The 17,492-nt window shown below is 53.9% G+C and overlaps 4 protein-coding genes across 4 annotated transcripts; all 4 read right to left on the bottom strand.

Moving 5' to 3' along the window:
• Window positions 1-436: 436 nt before the first annotated feature.
• On the bottom strand, window positions 437-2,515 carry JKF63_05364 (uncharacterized protein; the record flags this gene model as incomplete). Its single annotated transcript, XM_067901327.1, has 1 exon — window positions 437-2,515. One exon carries the CDS (start codon window positions 2,513-2,515, stop codon window positions 437-439), a length of 2,079 nt encoding a protein of 692 aa, XP_067758329.1.
• A 1,266-nt stretch (window positions 2,516-3,781) lies between these two features.
• On the bottom strand, window positions 3,782-7,486 carry JKF63_05363 (uncharacterized protein; the record flags this gene model as incomplete). Its single annotated transcript, XM_067901326.1, has 1 exon — window positions 3,782-7,486. The coding sequence occupies one exon, from the start codon at window positions 7,484-7,486 to the stop codon at window positions 3,782-3,784; it is 3,705 nt and encodes a 1,234-aa protein (XP_067758328.1).
• A 1,780-nt stretch (window positions 7,487-9,266) lies between these two features.
• Window positions 9,267-13,289, bottom strand: JKF63_05362 (uncharacterized protein; the record flags this gene model as incomplete). The annotated part of the gene is made up of 1 exon (XM_067901325.1): window positions 9,267-13,289. One exon carries the CDS (start codon window positions 13,287-13,289, stop codon window positions 9,267-9,269), a length of 4,023 nt encoding a protein of 1,340 aa, XP_067758327.1.
• Window positions 13,290-14,506: 1,217 nt separating this feature from the next.
• On the bottom strand, window positions 14,507-15,796 carry JKF63_05361 (uncharacterized protein; the record flags this gene model as incomplete). Its single annotated transcript, XM_067901324.1, has 1 exon — window positions 14,507-15,796. The coding sequence occupies one exon, from the start codon at window positions 15,794-15,796 to the stop codon at window positions 14,507-14,509; it is 1,290 nt and encodes a 429-aa protein (XP_067758326.1).
• Between the last annotated feature and the right edge of the window lie 1,696 nt (window positions 15,797-17,492).

Here is a 17,492-nt window from a genome sequence, read left to right as displayed (position 1 = left end):
CCCATCTATCCACACGGAGGGGAAGAAAGACAAATTTTTGTTTTCCTCAGAGGGAAGCGGCAATGAGAAGAATTTACGTCGTGATCACCCACAAAAACGGCGGCTTGGTTGTGAGAACATTTACCCACAGGGCAACTGTTCACACACACACACACACAGACACACACGAAGCGGCGGGCAGCGTTGTTTTTTTGTGGTTGACATACAAAATCAAAACTGTGAAGAAAAGGAGCTGCTTGGATGATCATCCATGCACACAAACACGGGGCAACGGTGAGCGGGCGAAGACACTCCACAATACACATCATCCCCCTCCCCCTAATGTGCAGACCCGCACATTGCGGAAACCGGTGAAGAGCATAAAGCGGCAACAAGCCCAATACGGCACTCTTTTTTTTTTCCTTTCAAAGGGAGCGGCCACTGTTTATACTTGTCCCTAAACGGTTCGCTCGCCTGGTGACCGACCAAAGGGTATGGCGCTACCCAACATGCTGCCCACATCCTCACGGCCCCTTGGCTTGGTGTGCTGACCGAAACGACGCAGCATTGTGTCACGAGGCCGCAGGTGCCATACCGTCTTCAACTGACGCAGACGGTGAGGCGGCGTTTCGTCAATCGTCGTATCGTCGTCCCCGCCAAGTGTGCCAGACGGTGCAGCGGTCTGGGCAGCCTCGATGGCGGCTGCAAAGGATTCAACCTCAGACGAGGTACCGTGTGCGTCCTGGCACATGCGTAGACACGTCAGCGTATCATCGTTGAAGGAGATGCCGAGCAGGGAATACAATCGAATAACGTCGGTGGTCATGCCCAAAGAGCCCTCTGCCGACTGTGCGTTGGCGAGCAGCAGCGAGTTGAGAATGCGCGTTGTAAGCAGCTTTCCATAGCTCACAAGCTTCTTCACTTTTCCAAAGGCGCTGCACACGGCACCAACGTGGGCCGCAAGCTCAATGCACTGGTCGTATATGGGCACGATGCTATCAAAGCTGCTGCCTACCTCCTCGAGCCGCTGTAACATCGCCTCACAGGACGTGTACATTTGAATTGTCGGCGTGTCACATCTCGTGCAGGCCTGCATAAACAACAGTGTCATTTCTGGGGTAGGGTTTATCTCGCTCTGGATGTAGAACTGCTCGTAAATCGCCAACGCCAGCTCGCCGTCCGCCTGCGTGGCACAGGCAAGGAACGCCGTGGTGAAGAGAAGATAATCCGCTATAAGGCCACGCTGCGATAATTGGCCAAAGACATCGATGATGTAATCCCCCATTCCAGGGACGTGGCGGATGGAATACAGCGCCCACTGATAGCACTCCAGTGAGACACGAATCTCTGCACCGTCAGCGAAGCTGAGTGCCTCGAGGACGAGGGTTGGTTTGCCCAACATACTGCACATTCGCATGTAGGCTTCCACGCACTCGCTGCTGCGTCTCAACGAGTAGAAGTCGTAGAGTGACCACGCATCGAGGCCGCGAGCTGTGCAGGCCTCCCATGTTGCCGGCACCTCGTTAGCATCACCAACAGCCTCCGATGACGCACTCAACGAGGGTGGCACCACCTCTGCCACCTCGCCAGACGAAGACGCGCTTGACGCGGCGAATGACCCCTGCAGGTCCTCGGCTGCCATCGAGACTAATATCATTATCTTGGCGAGCATTGAAGGGCGTGGCCGCAGATGCCGCTGAATGGCTTCCGTCAGTATGGCCATGCCGTGTGATGGCTTTCGGCACGCCACACAAAGTTCTAAAACCGCGTCGTAGAGGTACGTGGAAAGCGTGAAGGCGTCGGCCGCATCGTCGGCGGCGGCTGCCTCCATCTCCCGTGCACGCTGCAGGTAGACGCTCCAGCCCTTCTCCCATTCCCCACAGAGAGCGCAGCAGCGAATCATCTCTGCGTGCGTCTCGGGCCCGACGTCGACCGGCGGAATGTTCGTCACCACCATCCGCTCAAAGATCTCCTCCGCACACTGGAAGCTGGCCCCGCGCTGCCACTCCGCCAAAAGCATCAGCTGATCTCTCTGGTATCGCAGAATCGCCGCACAGCTTTTATCTGGCAGCGGCACACGCTGGTAAAGGAAGTCTGTCAGCAGCCGGTTGGGTGTCGGCAGCATGCGCGCGTGTCGCACTAGTTTATCGACATCCAGCAGATGCATGTCTCTTTTAAAATAGCCGTACCGTGTGTAGCGCAGGTTCTTTGCGAGCGGTGTTTGATTGTAGATGTGCTTCATGTGCGGACGGTCAGGGTCCACCCACACGCGGTGCGCTTTCTCAAAACCGGGCTCTCCTCCGAAGAGGCCCATCGCTGACGTGGTCAGGGCTGGGCGGTGGAGCTCTTTGTAAGCCGCACTCTGGATGTGCTCCTCGAGTGCCTTGGTCGCCGGTATTGTGTCATCGATCCACAGTGCCGCTTTGTCCCCGGCGTGAAGATCCGTCGCCGTGATCGGGTGCGTGCGCATAAAACTCTGAGCCGAAGCTACAGCGAGAGACGCGAAGCTGTGCGTCAGACTGGTCCTACAAAGCATCGCGCCCCCCCCCCCTCTCCTATACGGCCTTCTCACACCTACGCGTGTGTGTGTGTGTGTATGCGTGTGTGTGTACGTGAGGGAAGGAAGGGGGAGGTGGTGATGGTGGTGATGATGGTGGTGGTGCCCTTACTGTAGCGTTTGAAAAAAAAAATGTGGGCCTTTTTTAGTGGTGTTAAGTGGAAAGAGAAGAGATTCCTTGTGTGGTTTATATATATATATATGTATATACGTGTATGTGTGTGTGTATATAAATATACGAGCAGAGAGCGACACAGTCACGAAATCTATAGCGCAGCTTTGCGGTAAAAAAAAAAGAAGCAACTGAAGGGGAGAAAGGTGGAGGTGCGAAACACAGGCAGGGCATGGGCTTAGAAAAAAAACCTCTAGGAAACAAAAGAGAAGGGAAGGACAGATGGCTTGAGAGACTCGGCCATTGCGTACACGAAGCAGTGCGCTGTGTGCAAGATGCCCTACACGGACCCACCTCCTCAAGTAGAATGTGAGCGGAGGGCAACACTATGCTTCCAATGTACACTACAGTAGCAAAGAGATGAAGGACTAAAGAAAGGCTGGTTGCACCACAGACACGCAAAGCATATATGTATATATATACCGGGCATCCTTCCCCACTGTCACATGTACTCCCCCCCCCCCACACACACACACACAGGGGAAGCGCTCCGTACACACTCAGTCGTCTTTGACTCCAACACTGCAGCCCTTATCAACACCGCCTCGCGTTGTTTGTTGTCGCTGGTCTGTGTGTGTGTATATGTGCGCACTTGCGGAGCAGGGGGGAGGGGGGGGAGAGATTTGATTGCTAAATGGAATCACTTGCAAGGAGAGTGGGTAGCAGCGTACCGTAACTTTACATAAATCTACTGCACAAGACACGCACATCTAATCTGACCTCAGGTCCTGTACATCAGCCCTTCAACTTCAAAGCAAACACGAGGAAGGGGAAGGAGGGGGGGGGTGCACCTCGCATGAGCTCACACGCTACACGCGCGTCCTTATTTCCTCCCTCCCCCACCCCCTTTTCGCATCACCTTCGACACTTACATCCACAAGACGAGGCATGGGGACAGAGTGGGCAGGGGCCTGGGAGATGGGGGGGGGGGACAAATTTTGTAGAGCGAAGCTCTAAGAGTGAACGGACCATGGTGGCCGCCCAGTGACAGCGAAAAGGCGCGTGGTAATTAGAAGATGGAGCGTTGACACACACGCGATGTATACGTCCGCCCCCTTTTTCCACCGTAAATTTTAGGCGTCCGTCAGCGGTAGGGGGATGCCCTTCGCCTTCATTTGGGCCTCCAGCTGATGAGCAATCGCGCGCAGATGTTTAATCTCAGCCTGCTGTACACTGACCTCCCGCACATTCTCTTCGTCGTAGACAGACACACCATTCGGGTCTGTGGGACGCACTACACCAGCCTTTGCAGCCAGCGTCCTAGCCTCCTTGCGCAGATCATTGATCTCCTTGATGAGGATAACATTCTCAGTCGTGATGCGCTGCTTCTCAGCGCGGTGGTTCTCTTCGTCTTTGGCGATTTTTCTCTTCAGGCTGGCCAAATTTCCCTCCAGGTGATCGCGCTCCCGGTGGTAATCCCTCACCTCATCCATGGCGGTCCGGGCAGACGTGAAATGATGCCGATTGGCTGGTCTATGCCCATCCGTGTAGTTCTCGTACAGCGTCTTCGCCATCAACTTGAGGTGCTTCTTGTCGTTGGTATGTTGGAGCTCGTGGTAGGTATCACCGATCTCCGCCCACATGCGGCCCTGAAACGATTTGGCGTCCGCGATGCGGACCGAGAAGCCGTCAATCTCTTTCTGCAGTGCCGCTCGCTTCTGTCGCAGGCTCTTGATCTGCAAAACGAGGTGCTCATTACTGGACTCGTATTGGCTCGTCTCTCTCTCCATGTGTTCCAGCTTCTGCTTTGAGGCGCTGATCTCGTTGTCCTTGGGCTCAATCTGCGTCTTGAGTTCCTTCCGCTTGTACTCGAGCACAAACTTGAACTTTTCCAACTCCTGGTTCTTTGTGCGCAAGTCCTGGATGCGGCGGTCCTTTTCGGCTATCATCTCCACCCTTTCGCGCACCTCATTGGTGAGGGCCTCGATGTCGCGCTTCGCTGAGTCGATGTTCGACTCCAGCACCATCTGCTGTCGCATCTTTTCGGTGACATCAGACATCTTGGCCTCCAGTTCAGCACGACTCCCGTTCAACTTGGATAGGAGCGCGTTGTTGGCTGACTGCAGCGCGGCTGCCTCCATCTCCTGTTCACGGAGACGCTTCTCGTAGCCTTCCTTCGCTTTTACGAGCTCGGTGTCGTTGTCCTCTTCAATCATGGCGCACATCGCCTCCGTCTCTACATCGTGGCGCTCCTTCTCAGCCGCAATTCTGTGCTGCTCCTCATCCAGCGCGTGGAGCTCCATCTGCTGACGCTGCTTGTCCACACGGAGCTGAGCGTCAGCCTCGGACTGCAAAGCTGACCTCTCACTTATTTGATTCGCTTCCGTCTCAGCGATGAGGTGACGCAGTTGATCGGCACGGCTAGTGAGCGACTCAATCTTGCAGTGATAGTCCTCCTTGGTCTGGCTGAGCGTCTGGGCAAACTTCTGCTCCATTTCTGCCATGAACTCCGTGAAGCGGATGGACTGCTCGCCTTTAGCCGCCTGGAGCGCCGCGATCTCTGCCTTTTGCTTCTGCATTTCATTTCGGTACTCTCGGTCGAGCTGGGCTATCTGCTCCTCGTGGTGCCGCTCCTTCATCAGTTTTTGTTCGGACATGCGCTGCCGCAGGTCATTCAACTCAGCCGCGAGGGTCTTGAGGAGCCCCATGGAGGCGTGCAAGTCACGGCGATCAACAAGGAGCTCTGTCGTGTACTCGAGCTGTTTCACAGTGCCGCGGTGCGGCGCTACAACGTCCCAAAACACCACCATTCCATCCTCACCGACAGTGATCAACATGCCCTCGTCGTAGGAAATGGTCATTCCCGTAATGACACCGATGTGCGTGACGTGCGACTCAATCATGATGTCGCCCTGCGCCGTCGTGATGCGTGGGTTGCCGTGATGACCGCCGTCGCCAGCACCGGGGCCAGGGCCGGCGCTTCCACCACCTCGCTCCATCACGTGGCCATTCAACTTCTCCCCAAGGTACGTGTTGAACACACGTACCGTGCCGTCATCACAGCCACTAAAGAGGAGCTTCATTGACTGACTGACCAGCATGCACCGCATCGATGCGTCCGGCAAGTTGTACTCGACGGTCTGTAGCATTGTGGCTCGGTCAATCTGCCGCATCTTGCGATCGTTTCCAGAAGCCCAAACGGTATGCACATCCGCCGCCGCGCAATGGTAGGTGACCGACTTCGTGACGTGGTCTCGGACTTTGTGGTAGTCACACAGGCTAAACTCGAAGACGACGCCGTCGGCACCAGACGAAATGAGCCGTGTGTCGTCCGGTGGCACAAAACTAAGACTCCGCACTTTGCTGTTGTGCCCACGTAGGTGGCCTAGGAGCTCGCACGTGTACGTGTAGTGGATATGGATGATGGTGGAGTTGGCAACAGCGAAGTACTGGCCCCCATGGCTGAAGCAACACGCAGGGCAGTTTCGGATGCTGAGACGCTTGTACTCGCTCAACTCCTTCTCGTATATGTTGAACACGCGAAATGAGTCCGTGAAACCTATGATCATGTGCAGTCCGGATGGGTGTATCGCCATGCTCACAATCTCCTCATCGAAGTTACTGCGCATCTCCACAGCGTAAGTGATGCTGTTCCACAGAAACACGCTGCCGTCACGGCTGGCAGTGGCAACAAGCGGCCGCTGGACGCAAATACCCACCGCGACAACCCCAGTCGCGTGGAACGGCTGCCCGACAGGCTGGAAGACCATGTCTTCGGCTTTGGTGAAGTCGGCGTTTGGCACGTTGAGTGAATAAATCTGCTTCGTGCTCGTGAGAAAGGCCAGCAACTCCTCCGCTGGGGGCGGCGTGAAGGTGAAAGAGCGAATGACGGGCACTGCGGCGCCAATCTTCGAAGACGCCGCCACGTCGGTAAGGGCGCCGTGCCTCCCGTCGGCGGCAAAGCGAAACGTGCGCACTTTGCGGTACATCTCGTTGCTGAGTGTCCGCTCGAAAAGTGTGATGAGGCCCATATCACAGCCGCAGACGAAGCCTTTTGTGTGGGCTGCTAGCGCCGTGATGGCAATCCCGTCCGATGGGGATAAAGGAAGGGGGTGCTTGTACTGCTGTTCTTCGAAAAGCAGGAGGTCGCCGTTGTCGGTAGACACGATGAGTCGATTCCCATCCCCGATCAACCAGATGTGGGCCAGGTAGTTCACATCGGGGGCCTCCACACCCCCAGAAGCGGGAAATAGGTGGCCGTCCGAGTAGGAAAAAAACTTCACACAACCCTGGCCTGTGACGCAGATAAGGGAGGCATCGTGGGGGGAGATGGAGCACTGCTTGAGGCGATCACTGTCCTTGGCCATCACGGTGTCCAGTGCCCCTTTGTGGGCGAGCATTTTGTGTTTTTCAACGTCCCAGTACACCAACTGCCACTCTGGGAAGCCGCCAAGGGCGGCGAGATAATGGCTGTCCTGAGAGAAGGAGAGTGAAATAAATACTTTGGCGCCGAGGCCGGGGAGGTGCAGCACCGAGCGCCGCTTGAGACGTGGAGAAACGGTGGGGTCGAAGATGTAAATGACGACGAGCGGAGTCTTGCCAGACTCTGCCACAGCCAGGAAGCGGCGGCTGGGAGCCAGAGCCATTGCTGTCACCTTCTCACATCCGGGAGTGCACGGCACGAGTTCTTGTGTGCCTTGCTGTGTATCGAACAGCACAAGACTCTGACCGGCAATCCACACAATGTAATCCTCGTCGAGGTAATGCACACCATCCTTGACGTCTTCACACACGCCAAACACCATGCGGCGCTCAATCATTCGTGGATGTTGCGACATGGCGACCTAAGCGGGGGCGAGGAGGAGGAGGAGGAGGGGGGAGAGAGAAAAAAACTAAAACGGAAGAAAAAGGAAGACACGACCAAAGGACGCGGTACCAACAACACCTCCTCTTAAACTTCACAGTAGCACACGCGAAGAGGGATTCACAAGGAAGGCGAAAGCAGCCCCGCGTCGCGCAAGCTGCTGTTTGGAAAGAGAAGTCAACGAGTATTGGGTCATCGTTGTATTAATAAGAACAGGAGAGGAGGGCAGGGAGGGAAGCAAAGGTGAGCAGCAAGTGAAGAGGACAAGAGAGGAGAGCGACATTATTCGCATTTGAAAAATCGGGATGGCAGAGTGTAGGCTGCTCTCTGGCCGCTCCCTGACCCTCCCCCCCGCCACTCTGGGAAAAAAAGTGAAACGAGGAGGGCGTTGGGCGAGGGGGGGGGGGGGAGGGGGCGAACGACTTTATTCGAACCGAGTGTGAAACGCGTGCTATCGACACACACTATTTCTACACCCTCGTTCGAGAAGCATAGAGAGGGAGGGGAGGGGAGGGGGGGGGTGAAGGGAGAGTGAGATGTCGAGAATGCGCTCCCTTCCTCTTCTTCTTGAACTCTCACGGTGGGCTTGGGAAAAGAGGCTAGTCTTCAAATGGTTGTGTATCTCCTCATTTGCATTACACCAACCACCTTAGCCTTTTCTCTGCCCTTGGCTATCCCTCTCCCTTTTCCGGAGTCTTATTTAATTGGTGAGATCCCTCACGAGACGAGCGGCGTGCTGCAAGGTAAAATGAGGTGACATATATCGGATGCAGAAACGAGATATGGAGGGAGAAAAAGAGGGACACACACACACACACACACTTCAATGGCAGTAAAAATAAAATTTAAAAACAAGTTTATGCATGCAGCGGACCAGCATAACAACGTGGAGAGAGGGAGGGGAGTAGAAGATGTTAAAGGGTTTGTTTCCCACGGCAACTTCAGAGAAAAACAATCTATGCGACGAGACAAACTCGTGGGGGTGAGTGCAGACACTGCTGCCGTGAGACACTGCAAGACGTTTGACGATCTCGTGACAACGGCAGTCCACTGCACCACCCACCCCCCACCAACCCTCTCACGTAGGGTTGGCGAGGTATCTATACTTAATGGCCCTCCGAGGGAGCCACTATGAAAATATGTAGGTGTGTGCCCTTTGCGTTTACGGAAAATAGAAGAACGGCGACGGGGTTGCGGGTGACGCTGAAAAAAAAAAAAACACAACAAACACGAGAGAAAGAAAGTGCGACGAAGGCCGCCTCCCCAGCACTCCCCCCTCTTGTCTCCAGCAGACTTTGGCAAACCCGCCAAAGGAAGCGTAAAGAGGCAGCAAAAGAAATCGGCGACATACACACAACAGAAGGGGGGAGACGAAGTGGAAGGGTAGAAGCGAAACAGCCAAATATCAACGTTTAAAATGCACAAAAACAGAACATGCTGAGATTTGGCGGTGGAGCTGCACTTCCGTGTCGTCTGCATGCACACTCGCGGTCCACACAACAAGAACGCAACGTACAAGTGCTATACAAACATATATATATCTGTATTCGATAACAGACGCATGCCGCGGGGGGGCTTCACAAAACATGAGTGCAGCCGCCACGTCCCCGGCTCAGCACATCCTCTCCCCTTGGTAGCTGAGCACCTCATCACGTGTCCTCCCAGCCTGCTTTCCATACTCGTCTATCCGTTTGCCGTCTTTTTCTGTGCCCTTCCTCACATGAAGGGGACGGTGAGATGGCGGTACGGAAACCTCAGATGCCGGCGAAGAGTACATCTAGATTAACGAACAGATGGTCGATGCGCTTGTAAATGGTCTCGGCAGCAGCTTTGAGGGGGTCGACTGGGTCGGCCACCTCCTGCACTGCCGGATCCGCAGCCTCAGCTAGAGTGTACAGCCGGCGATCCACGCCAAGACAGCGGCGTGCTTGGTAGTAGTGAGCGTCCTTTACCTGCATTGCGCAGCCTGGCGCGTGTGGCACATCAAACAGCGCGCGGTAGTAAGTGAACTGCGTCCGCACTGCCTTAACGGCTGCTGCACTGCCGCCGCATTGATAAAACTGTCGAATAATACCGTAGCACGTCTGGGTGAAGCAGTTGGAAACATAGTCTACCGGCAGTGACTTGCGGCAACTGACGCACACATACAGATCAAACCGGTCTCGCTGCCGTTCCTGGTCAGCAAGCACCTCCATCACGCGGGTGTGCGGGTTGATTGGCGTCATGAGGCGGCAGTGTGTGCACACAATCTGCAACGGCAGAGCTGCTGAAAAGCTCTCCTCCAAGTTGCGACTCTGGAAAAAAGAGCTGTGCGAGAAGTCGTTCATCGAGTCTGCCCCCACCTCCTCCTCCGGCTTGGCGCCGCTGTGGCAAACGATGCCCATCGCCTCGCTCAGCTGCGCGTTTGAGAAACCCTGAATATGCTCACACAGGCGTACCACTGGAGGATAAATCTGCGCAGACAAATACCACTCCGAGTCAATATGCAGTTGACTGTTCTGCCTCACCTCCTCTACGTGAAACGCCTTGTCGCTCAGTCGGTCGCCGGTGCAGATGACGTACGGAATAAGGTCACCGACGCGTACCAGCTCCTTCCGCTGCTTCATCCGCAGCGCGACTGTGGCGTGAGGGAAGCTGTTGCCACGGTACGCCTCCGGCTCCTTTGTCAAACTCTTCGAGATGACAAAGTTGTCGAGCGTGTACCGCCCGTTCCGAACCTGCTCCGCCACGTCCTGCATGTAACCCATAATGTAGTCAAGAATGTCCTCGCTACCCTCCGCGTTCAGCACACGACTCAGCACCGAATCGCTCACACTCTTCGAGAGTGGGCACCAATCACGCCGCACCATATCGAGCCCCTTTACCTCCTTCTTGTATGTTTTGCCTTCCTCCTGCCAGTCTGTCACCATAAGTGCAGCGTATTTTTTCTTCTTGAGCAGCAGAATAGCCCGAAAGATACCGTCAATGTCGATTTCGAGGCTTTGGTAGCGCCTGTTGATTTTGGCCTTCAATTCCAATCCGAGGTCCCTCACCGCCTTTATGTCGTTCTTGATGCCGGTCTGGATCATGACGGAGTCGGTATCACCGTAGATCACGCGCAGAGAGGGATTCAGCTGGGGAATAAGATCCACCGTACTTTGCAGCGCCAGACGACCCTGCCGTGTTACTAGTTCGGCGAGCGGCTGCGCGTGGAAGCGGGAGTACTCGAAACCGAGGCAGCCATACATGCTGTTCGCCGTCAGCTTCAGCGCCTTCTGGCGAATCTCCAGCAGTGCCAAGCTGTTCGCATCCTTCTCTGTCTTCATCAGCCGCTTCACCTCGCGGCGGCTGTCTACGAGACTCTTGATCACCTTTGGCAGGATGCACTTGTGCAAACAAGGGGCGGAAAGGCCTGCCCCAGCACACGAGGCACAGATAAGGTTCTCTGGTGGCGGCACATCGATCACACTTTGATCCTTGCGGTCAACGGTCGTGAAGCAAATGTTGAACTCCTGAATCAGCGACGGGTAGAGGGAGTTGAAGTCTAGAAGCAGAATGTAATCTGAGTAGAGGCCACACTTAGGATCGAGCACCATACCACCCTGGTATTTGGCCTTCCGCTTGCCATCCTCCTCTCCCTCATCGTCGCGGCTGCGCTTGAAGTCTTGAACGTAACGATCAGGAGTAATGAACTTGAGGTCATGAAAGGTGTGCAGCAGAAGGTACTCAATGCGCTCAGAGCGCCCACCAAAGAGGGTACGGCTCCACAAGTTTCCGGCAATAGTGGTGAGGCGCCTAGTCAGCCGGATAACGTCGAGATGCGAGATGACCGACATGGACAACACAGCGCAGTTGCACACCTGCAGCAGTACATTGTAGATATCTTGCGAAGTCGACAGCATTGCTGGTGTGAGCACCGAGATGCCAGGCTCAAAGTTGTTGCTACCCTTTGCGATCCCGTAGAGGTGCATTTGTTCTGCGAGGGACAAAAGCCTGTAATTCACCGTCTTGTAGTGCTCCCGAGAAAGTGAGTAGGAGTCCACGACCAGCCGCCCAATACACGTCTCTTTTTCCTGATTTACGTTGGTTGCGCTGCCCTGAAAGCGCGGCAGTCGCTTCAGATCCAGGCGGCCAATGGTAGACCAAAAGGAGATACTTAGCTCCTGGTATCGGCGGAGGAGCGTGTCGAGCGTGAAGCCTAAAAAGTTGTGTCCTACCATCATGTCCGCATCGATCCTGCCGAGTTCCTGTGCGAGCCAGTCGAGCAGTGCGCGCTCGTTAGCGAAGCGGCACACTCCGGGTAGACCCTTAGTATTGCAGTAGCTTTCCAGGTCGATCGGCAATGGGTTTTGCATGGAGGCAGGGCGGACGCCAGTAAGAATCCTGTCAGGAATGTGGCGAATCGTGCTTTCGATGTTGACGTCCTTGTAGATGGCGACCGATGCGATGAGAATCTCGTTGGAAACACCCTTGCTATCGAGCTGGGCATGTATCTGAATGCTCACCAACGTTAGGGGTGGAACAGGTAGCTTTGTGTCCTCTACACGAACGTTCTTGGGGGACTCGACGGTAAACTCAAGAGCGCAATGTGAAATACGAGTCGTCGACGCAGTAAGACCGCCAATGTGCAGAAAGCTTGGCCCCTTCAGCTTTCGTTTGATCAAGAAGAGCTCCAGGAGAGACGAGAAGGCGCCCATGATGATCTGAATATGGCGAAACGGCCCCTTCGCACTAAGCGGTGGATAGCGGCCAGGGTATCGCAGCTTTGCCCAAAGCGTCTTTTCATGAGGGACGCCTGGTACCTCAAAAGCGTAGTAGCGCTCAACGAATTTGATGCGCCGCTGCTCAATACCCTGGTTTCGGCAGATGTCGTTAATTTCACGCACGACATCTTGCTGTGAAGATCCCTCTTTCGGTAAAAGAAACATGCTTCGATACATGTTGCGCACACGTACGCAGCACGATGGGTAGGAGGTGCGCCCATTCTTTTCCACCACCATCCTCCCGAAGAGAAATAGCGATCCAGGGTCGACTGAAAGCGTGTGCGGTTGCTCACGTGCGTCCAGCCAGTAAAAAAGACCCTCGATCATTTCTTCCGGCTGACATGGCACCGCCGGCAACATGGGTTGAGCAGCTTCCGACTGCGGGGCCAGCTTTGTGGCGAGCTGGATGGCCTGTTTGGGAGTATCCTCATTGCGGTAGCCTGCGCCTTCACCTGCTGCTGGAGTCGATCCTGGGCGAAACGGCTTGGCACCTCGATCTTTTTCAAACTTGAACGACTCATCCTCCAGTGAAACCACGGTCTTGCTCTCTTGGCTCACACGCTTCGATTCAGCCATGCTGGCTACCGGCGCCGCCTCTGCCCTCAGCAGCCTCTCCAGGAACTCGTCGGCGGTCAAAGGGGCCTCCTCCTCCCCTTCATCGTCAGAATCACGTTGGGGATGCAGCAAGTGCGTAACATCAATGTCTTCTACAACGTCAACATCCTCAGCAATGTTATAGCGCTTCATCAAGCGTTCCATTTCCAAATCGCTCATTGACTGAGCGAGTGTCTGCTGCTTCGCTTTTGAAGCCAACTTTCCACCTGCTGAAGGCTTTCTTAGCTTTCGCGCAGCTCGCTTGACTGAGGGAAGCTGTGGAATACATAGGTCACCAGAGTTTGGGATATTCTCGTCCTCGTCGGACTGAAACACCTCCTCCCTTAATGACCTCCACTGATCTTCTTGTGTCTCGTCAAAGTTGGGAGCATTAGACTTAAGGTGCGGCCGCCATGATGCTCCATCATCTTCGGAAGACATGATGTGGTTGCGTAGGTTCCACAAGGATGGGATATCTATGATACGATTTAAGCAGGTAGGATACCGGCCTCGCAAGCAGATGAGAAGTTTGTAGTAGTCCAGTTGGTCGCCGAGAGTTCAAAATGAGTGAGCTTTGATATGATGGTAACAATGATAATGAGCTCGCCAATGTGAGGCCAACAGGATTCATGTGAAGTCTAAGTCGAGGCCGAAAAAGGGAAAATATTTAGAGAAGTGTTGACTGAACTTCAAATACAGAATAGGGGCGCTAAAAAAGCGGAGAACCTTTCGGATACTTGACTGTTGCAATGTGGGCGCGAGCTGCACACGCACTCATAAACTCCCTGAAAGGCAAACCGGTTCTTCTCGGTGTAACACTTCTTTGCCTCCCAGCTGAGGAACGTTTATCCTGTGTTTTAGGAAAGGGAAAAGACAAACTACTTACAGCCCAGCGTAAAGAAGAAAAACCGAGTGATTCAGCCCAAATGTTGATACAAAAAAAAAACATTTTGTTGGAGTTCTATTCTTTCTATGCAGTGACCTTTCTGATGTACAAGGTCTACGTTGGCCTCTCTCTCCCCGCACACACTATATAACAGAAACACGCACAGACAACACTGCTGGGCCTGTCACACAGGGGCTCATCGTGAGCTGCAATGCAGCAGTACGTACACGCGTTACAGCAACAGCTGGACCCAGTCGTCCCCGCACTGCAAACGTCTCAAAACTCTGGCCCCCCACACACACACACCTCGGCGTCGCACCGGCTCCCCCCAACCAGGAGGCGGTGAAGACGGAGTGAGACGCAGTAGAGCCACGCTGACTGCTTGCACATCCTATGGAAAGGGTAGACGTCTCCACTGCCGCCCGGGGCGCCCCGACGCGACGTCATCCAGGACCTGGCCGCGGACATCGGTGGCAAAGAGTCGCACTGGTCTCTCTCTCCCCCCCGCCGCCCCTCTCCCCGCGCTCTTTACACCGTAGGCGCTTGACTCTCTCAGCACCAGCAGCTGTCCGGCATTGGCAAGAGAGTAGGGGGCCAGTGCTGAACATCCCCTGCACCGCGTGGGCAGTAGACCCTCTTATAATGGTGCAGGGGCTTGGTAGCTCAGCGAAACGGTTTTATAGATGGCTGGCTAAAAGGGATTAAGAAAACGTGTGTCCTCCCTGGAGTTATAGAGCTCACTTGATCAGGCCGCATTCGAACCTTATTTCGCTTAAGCAGTCTCTTTGCACAGAAAACTTAGACGCTGTACGTTACGCACAGAGAAAGCTAACTGCCGTGCCAGGTTTACCAAAGTCACAATCTCCGATCTGTTCAGTGTAATAGGGTCATCGTTAGGGTTCATGATGACTTTCATGGCCACCGCAATGCCTTTCATCTCTAGCTTTCCCCAGATGCGGCACTTTTCGCATGTCACACAATCCATCAAGCGTGTTACGTTCCGCATAACTGATTTAAACTGTGGGATCAAAGATCGGCCCTTTTCAGATTCAAGAAAAGCGCTTTCATCAAAGGTAGGTGAGCAGAGAAGGCGGGAGTGGAACAGCTCTCTTATGTCGTCATGAAGCTGGCGATCAGTGAGCGTGGCCTCACCGTTAGCACCCGTGTTGAAGATGCTGAGATCGTTGAGAAAAAGCGGCCTTGCCTTGGCGAGTGCGCGAAGCGTGAACTGATATAGGATGTACAGGTTCCCCAAAAACTCAGGGAATGGTGCGATACGCTTATTATACATCTCGCAGTTTGGAAAGAAGGAGATATTCGGATTGTTGTAAATGCCTGCATTGCGTTGAGGTGAAGTGAAGTTAGGATCCCTGTAATAGCTGGTGCTAACGTGCATGTTGATGGACATGTGTAGCCCGCTCAGAAGAGTCCTAAGGATGGCCACCTCCTGACACATTTCCTCTTTATCCGGTGACAAGCAGTTTTCGGCGTAAATGGCGCGCCACACTTGCGCCGCAAGAGGACCCGAGTATCCCGTGTTGCCCTCGGGATTGGATACCAAGTCCACATATTCAGCTCCGTCGTCCGCTTTCAGCCATTCTCCCCAGTCGTCAAGGTTCCAAGGTTGCCCCGCTATCTTCTTGATGTTACCATCGGGCGTGCTGATATCGCTCATATCCTCATCAGCGCGAAGGGATTCCGGGATTGATTTCTCGTCACACTTGCAGACATCACAAGTGTTTTCGGCGGATGTGCACAAAAGGCTCACTGCCCAGTAAGGACAAGGCTTCGCGCTGTTGACCTTGAAATAGCGGAAGTACGGAGACACCGTTATACGGTTTAGGATCTCAAGAAGCGACGTCGTGCCCTTGTCAATCTCGGCAGGGGAAGAGCGGCAATATCCGAAGTCTAGCTTTGCCTTGTCCAGCACAACCCGCGGCTTTGCATGCCGGTTGAAGTCGACATGATCGCCAACAGTTGTTATACGAGTCTCGTGTGTAAGAACAAGAAACAGAACGAGAAGCGCTCCGCAAAAAAACTTTATCGTAGCCTCGATATCCATTCGAGAGATAAAAGGGGAGGCCCTATTTAATTTTCTGGAAGATGTGAGCACATGTAGAAGCGTAAAAGCACATTCAGAGAAGAAACGGATGATAGATAACCTAGCTGAACGTGGGATCAATGGTGCAAGATTTCGAGCCTGCCCTCCAAGTTGCTCTGGAAGAGGTGCCCAAACAACGTGGATACGTTTTGATGGTGTAGCCAGGTCAATTTTTCCTGATTCTCATGAGCAGTGATGGATTCGAAGAGCGGGAGCCGGCAGTCCAAGGCAACGAAGTCATGCACAAAGGGGGAATTATTGCGGCACAGCGCACTTATCGCAACAGAAAAGTTTTTGGAGAGATTCTTATGTTATCCCGGTCACTTACACTGCCAATATGCATTTAGAAGGGGTGATACATGACATTCATCAATTTGCAGCCAAGACAAAAACAGCCATGCGGCATAGATGCCTTGCTTCGTCGTGAGATCTGGCCAGGCTAACACAAAGGCGAAGACCTCAATTCCATCCCCGCATTCAACATACTGCAAGTCCACAACCCAAAGAGGGTCCTACATGGAGGCCCGGCAGCACACCTCCTGTCTTCGGGACCCCCGCAGATGGGAGGTCTTAGGCTCCTCAAGCATGAAGAGAAAGATCACTCCAAAGGTAGCAGGTATAAACTTGAGGACGTTCCCGACACCCATGATGAACTTCAGCGGTTATGAGGGGAATGCGAGCTGACGTCCACAGAAGGCTTGCAAGAAACACTGTGAATGTAACTGGGAGGGAGGGGGGGCGGATGCTAAAAACAAAACTAACAGTGCGGTTGGAATACAAAATAGAAGAAGCGTTCTCCAGTGAGCGCTCCTGGAGCAAAGGGCTGCGCTTGCTGGGCAGTCAAGCATCTTTCTGTTGCTTGCGTAGGGATGCAACTTCTCGGATCACGCAGAGTAACGTAGGGACTCCTGTCATTAAAAAAAGAAATGCCAGCAGCAACACAGCACAACTCCACCAAACAGGTTCTCTCAAGCGACAGGCCAAAATAGTCTATCAAGGGTAGCTGTAAGCACTTTGCAAGCCCCCCCCCCCCGCCCCGCCCCGCCCCGCGCACGTGGGATCCAACAGCCATGTCACCTGTCGACTTGGGTGGTGTGATGACTAATGCAGCTGGAAGAAAGTGAAATTGTGAGCGACAGCAACGCGAGGGGAGGCCTGAGGGGGGGGGGGGAGGGGCTTCCAACATCAAGCGAAGGTGTGATCTGAACACTTTCAAGTTCGCGATAGGAAAAAAATTTGCCTCCCCCCCCCTCCATACACACCGACACACGCACATAGCACAGAGTTCGTGTTCATATTCGTTGAATTCTTCTTGCTGAACGGTTGTCATGGTGTTTGTCAGAAGCGCCCGTGTAACAATTGACACACATGAAGCTCAGTTAGAGACGAAAACGAAATACCAAGTGGTTTGTAAGGTTTCTTGCTTGATCAAGAGTACAATTCACCTACACACTGTGTTTAGCACTACAGTTAATGTTCCTGGGCTCTGGAAACCGCCTGGTAAAAAAAAGGTCGCATTGGTTGAAGAATTGATGAGCATCGTCCTGCGCGACGTCATGTCTGACTTTCCACTCTCCCCCACACCTCTGCTTCCTTATACCCTTCCGCACCACATCCCTCAGGGCATATACATGTCTTTCAAAAATTACTTTGCCGC

Source organism: Porcisia hertigi, chromosome 16 (genome assembly GCF_017918235.1).
Source record: "Porcisia hertigi strain C119 chromosome 16, whole genome shotgun sequence".
Lineage (NCBI taxonomy): Eukaryota > Euglenozoa > Kinetoplastea > Trypanosomatida > Trypanosomatidae > Porcisia > Porcisia hertigi.
Note: the sequence above shows the minus strand (reverse complement) of the source record. Positions and strands in the feature narration are given on the sequence as shown.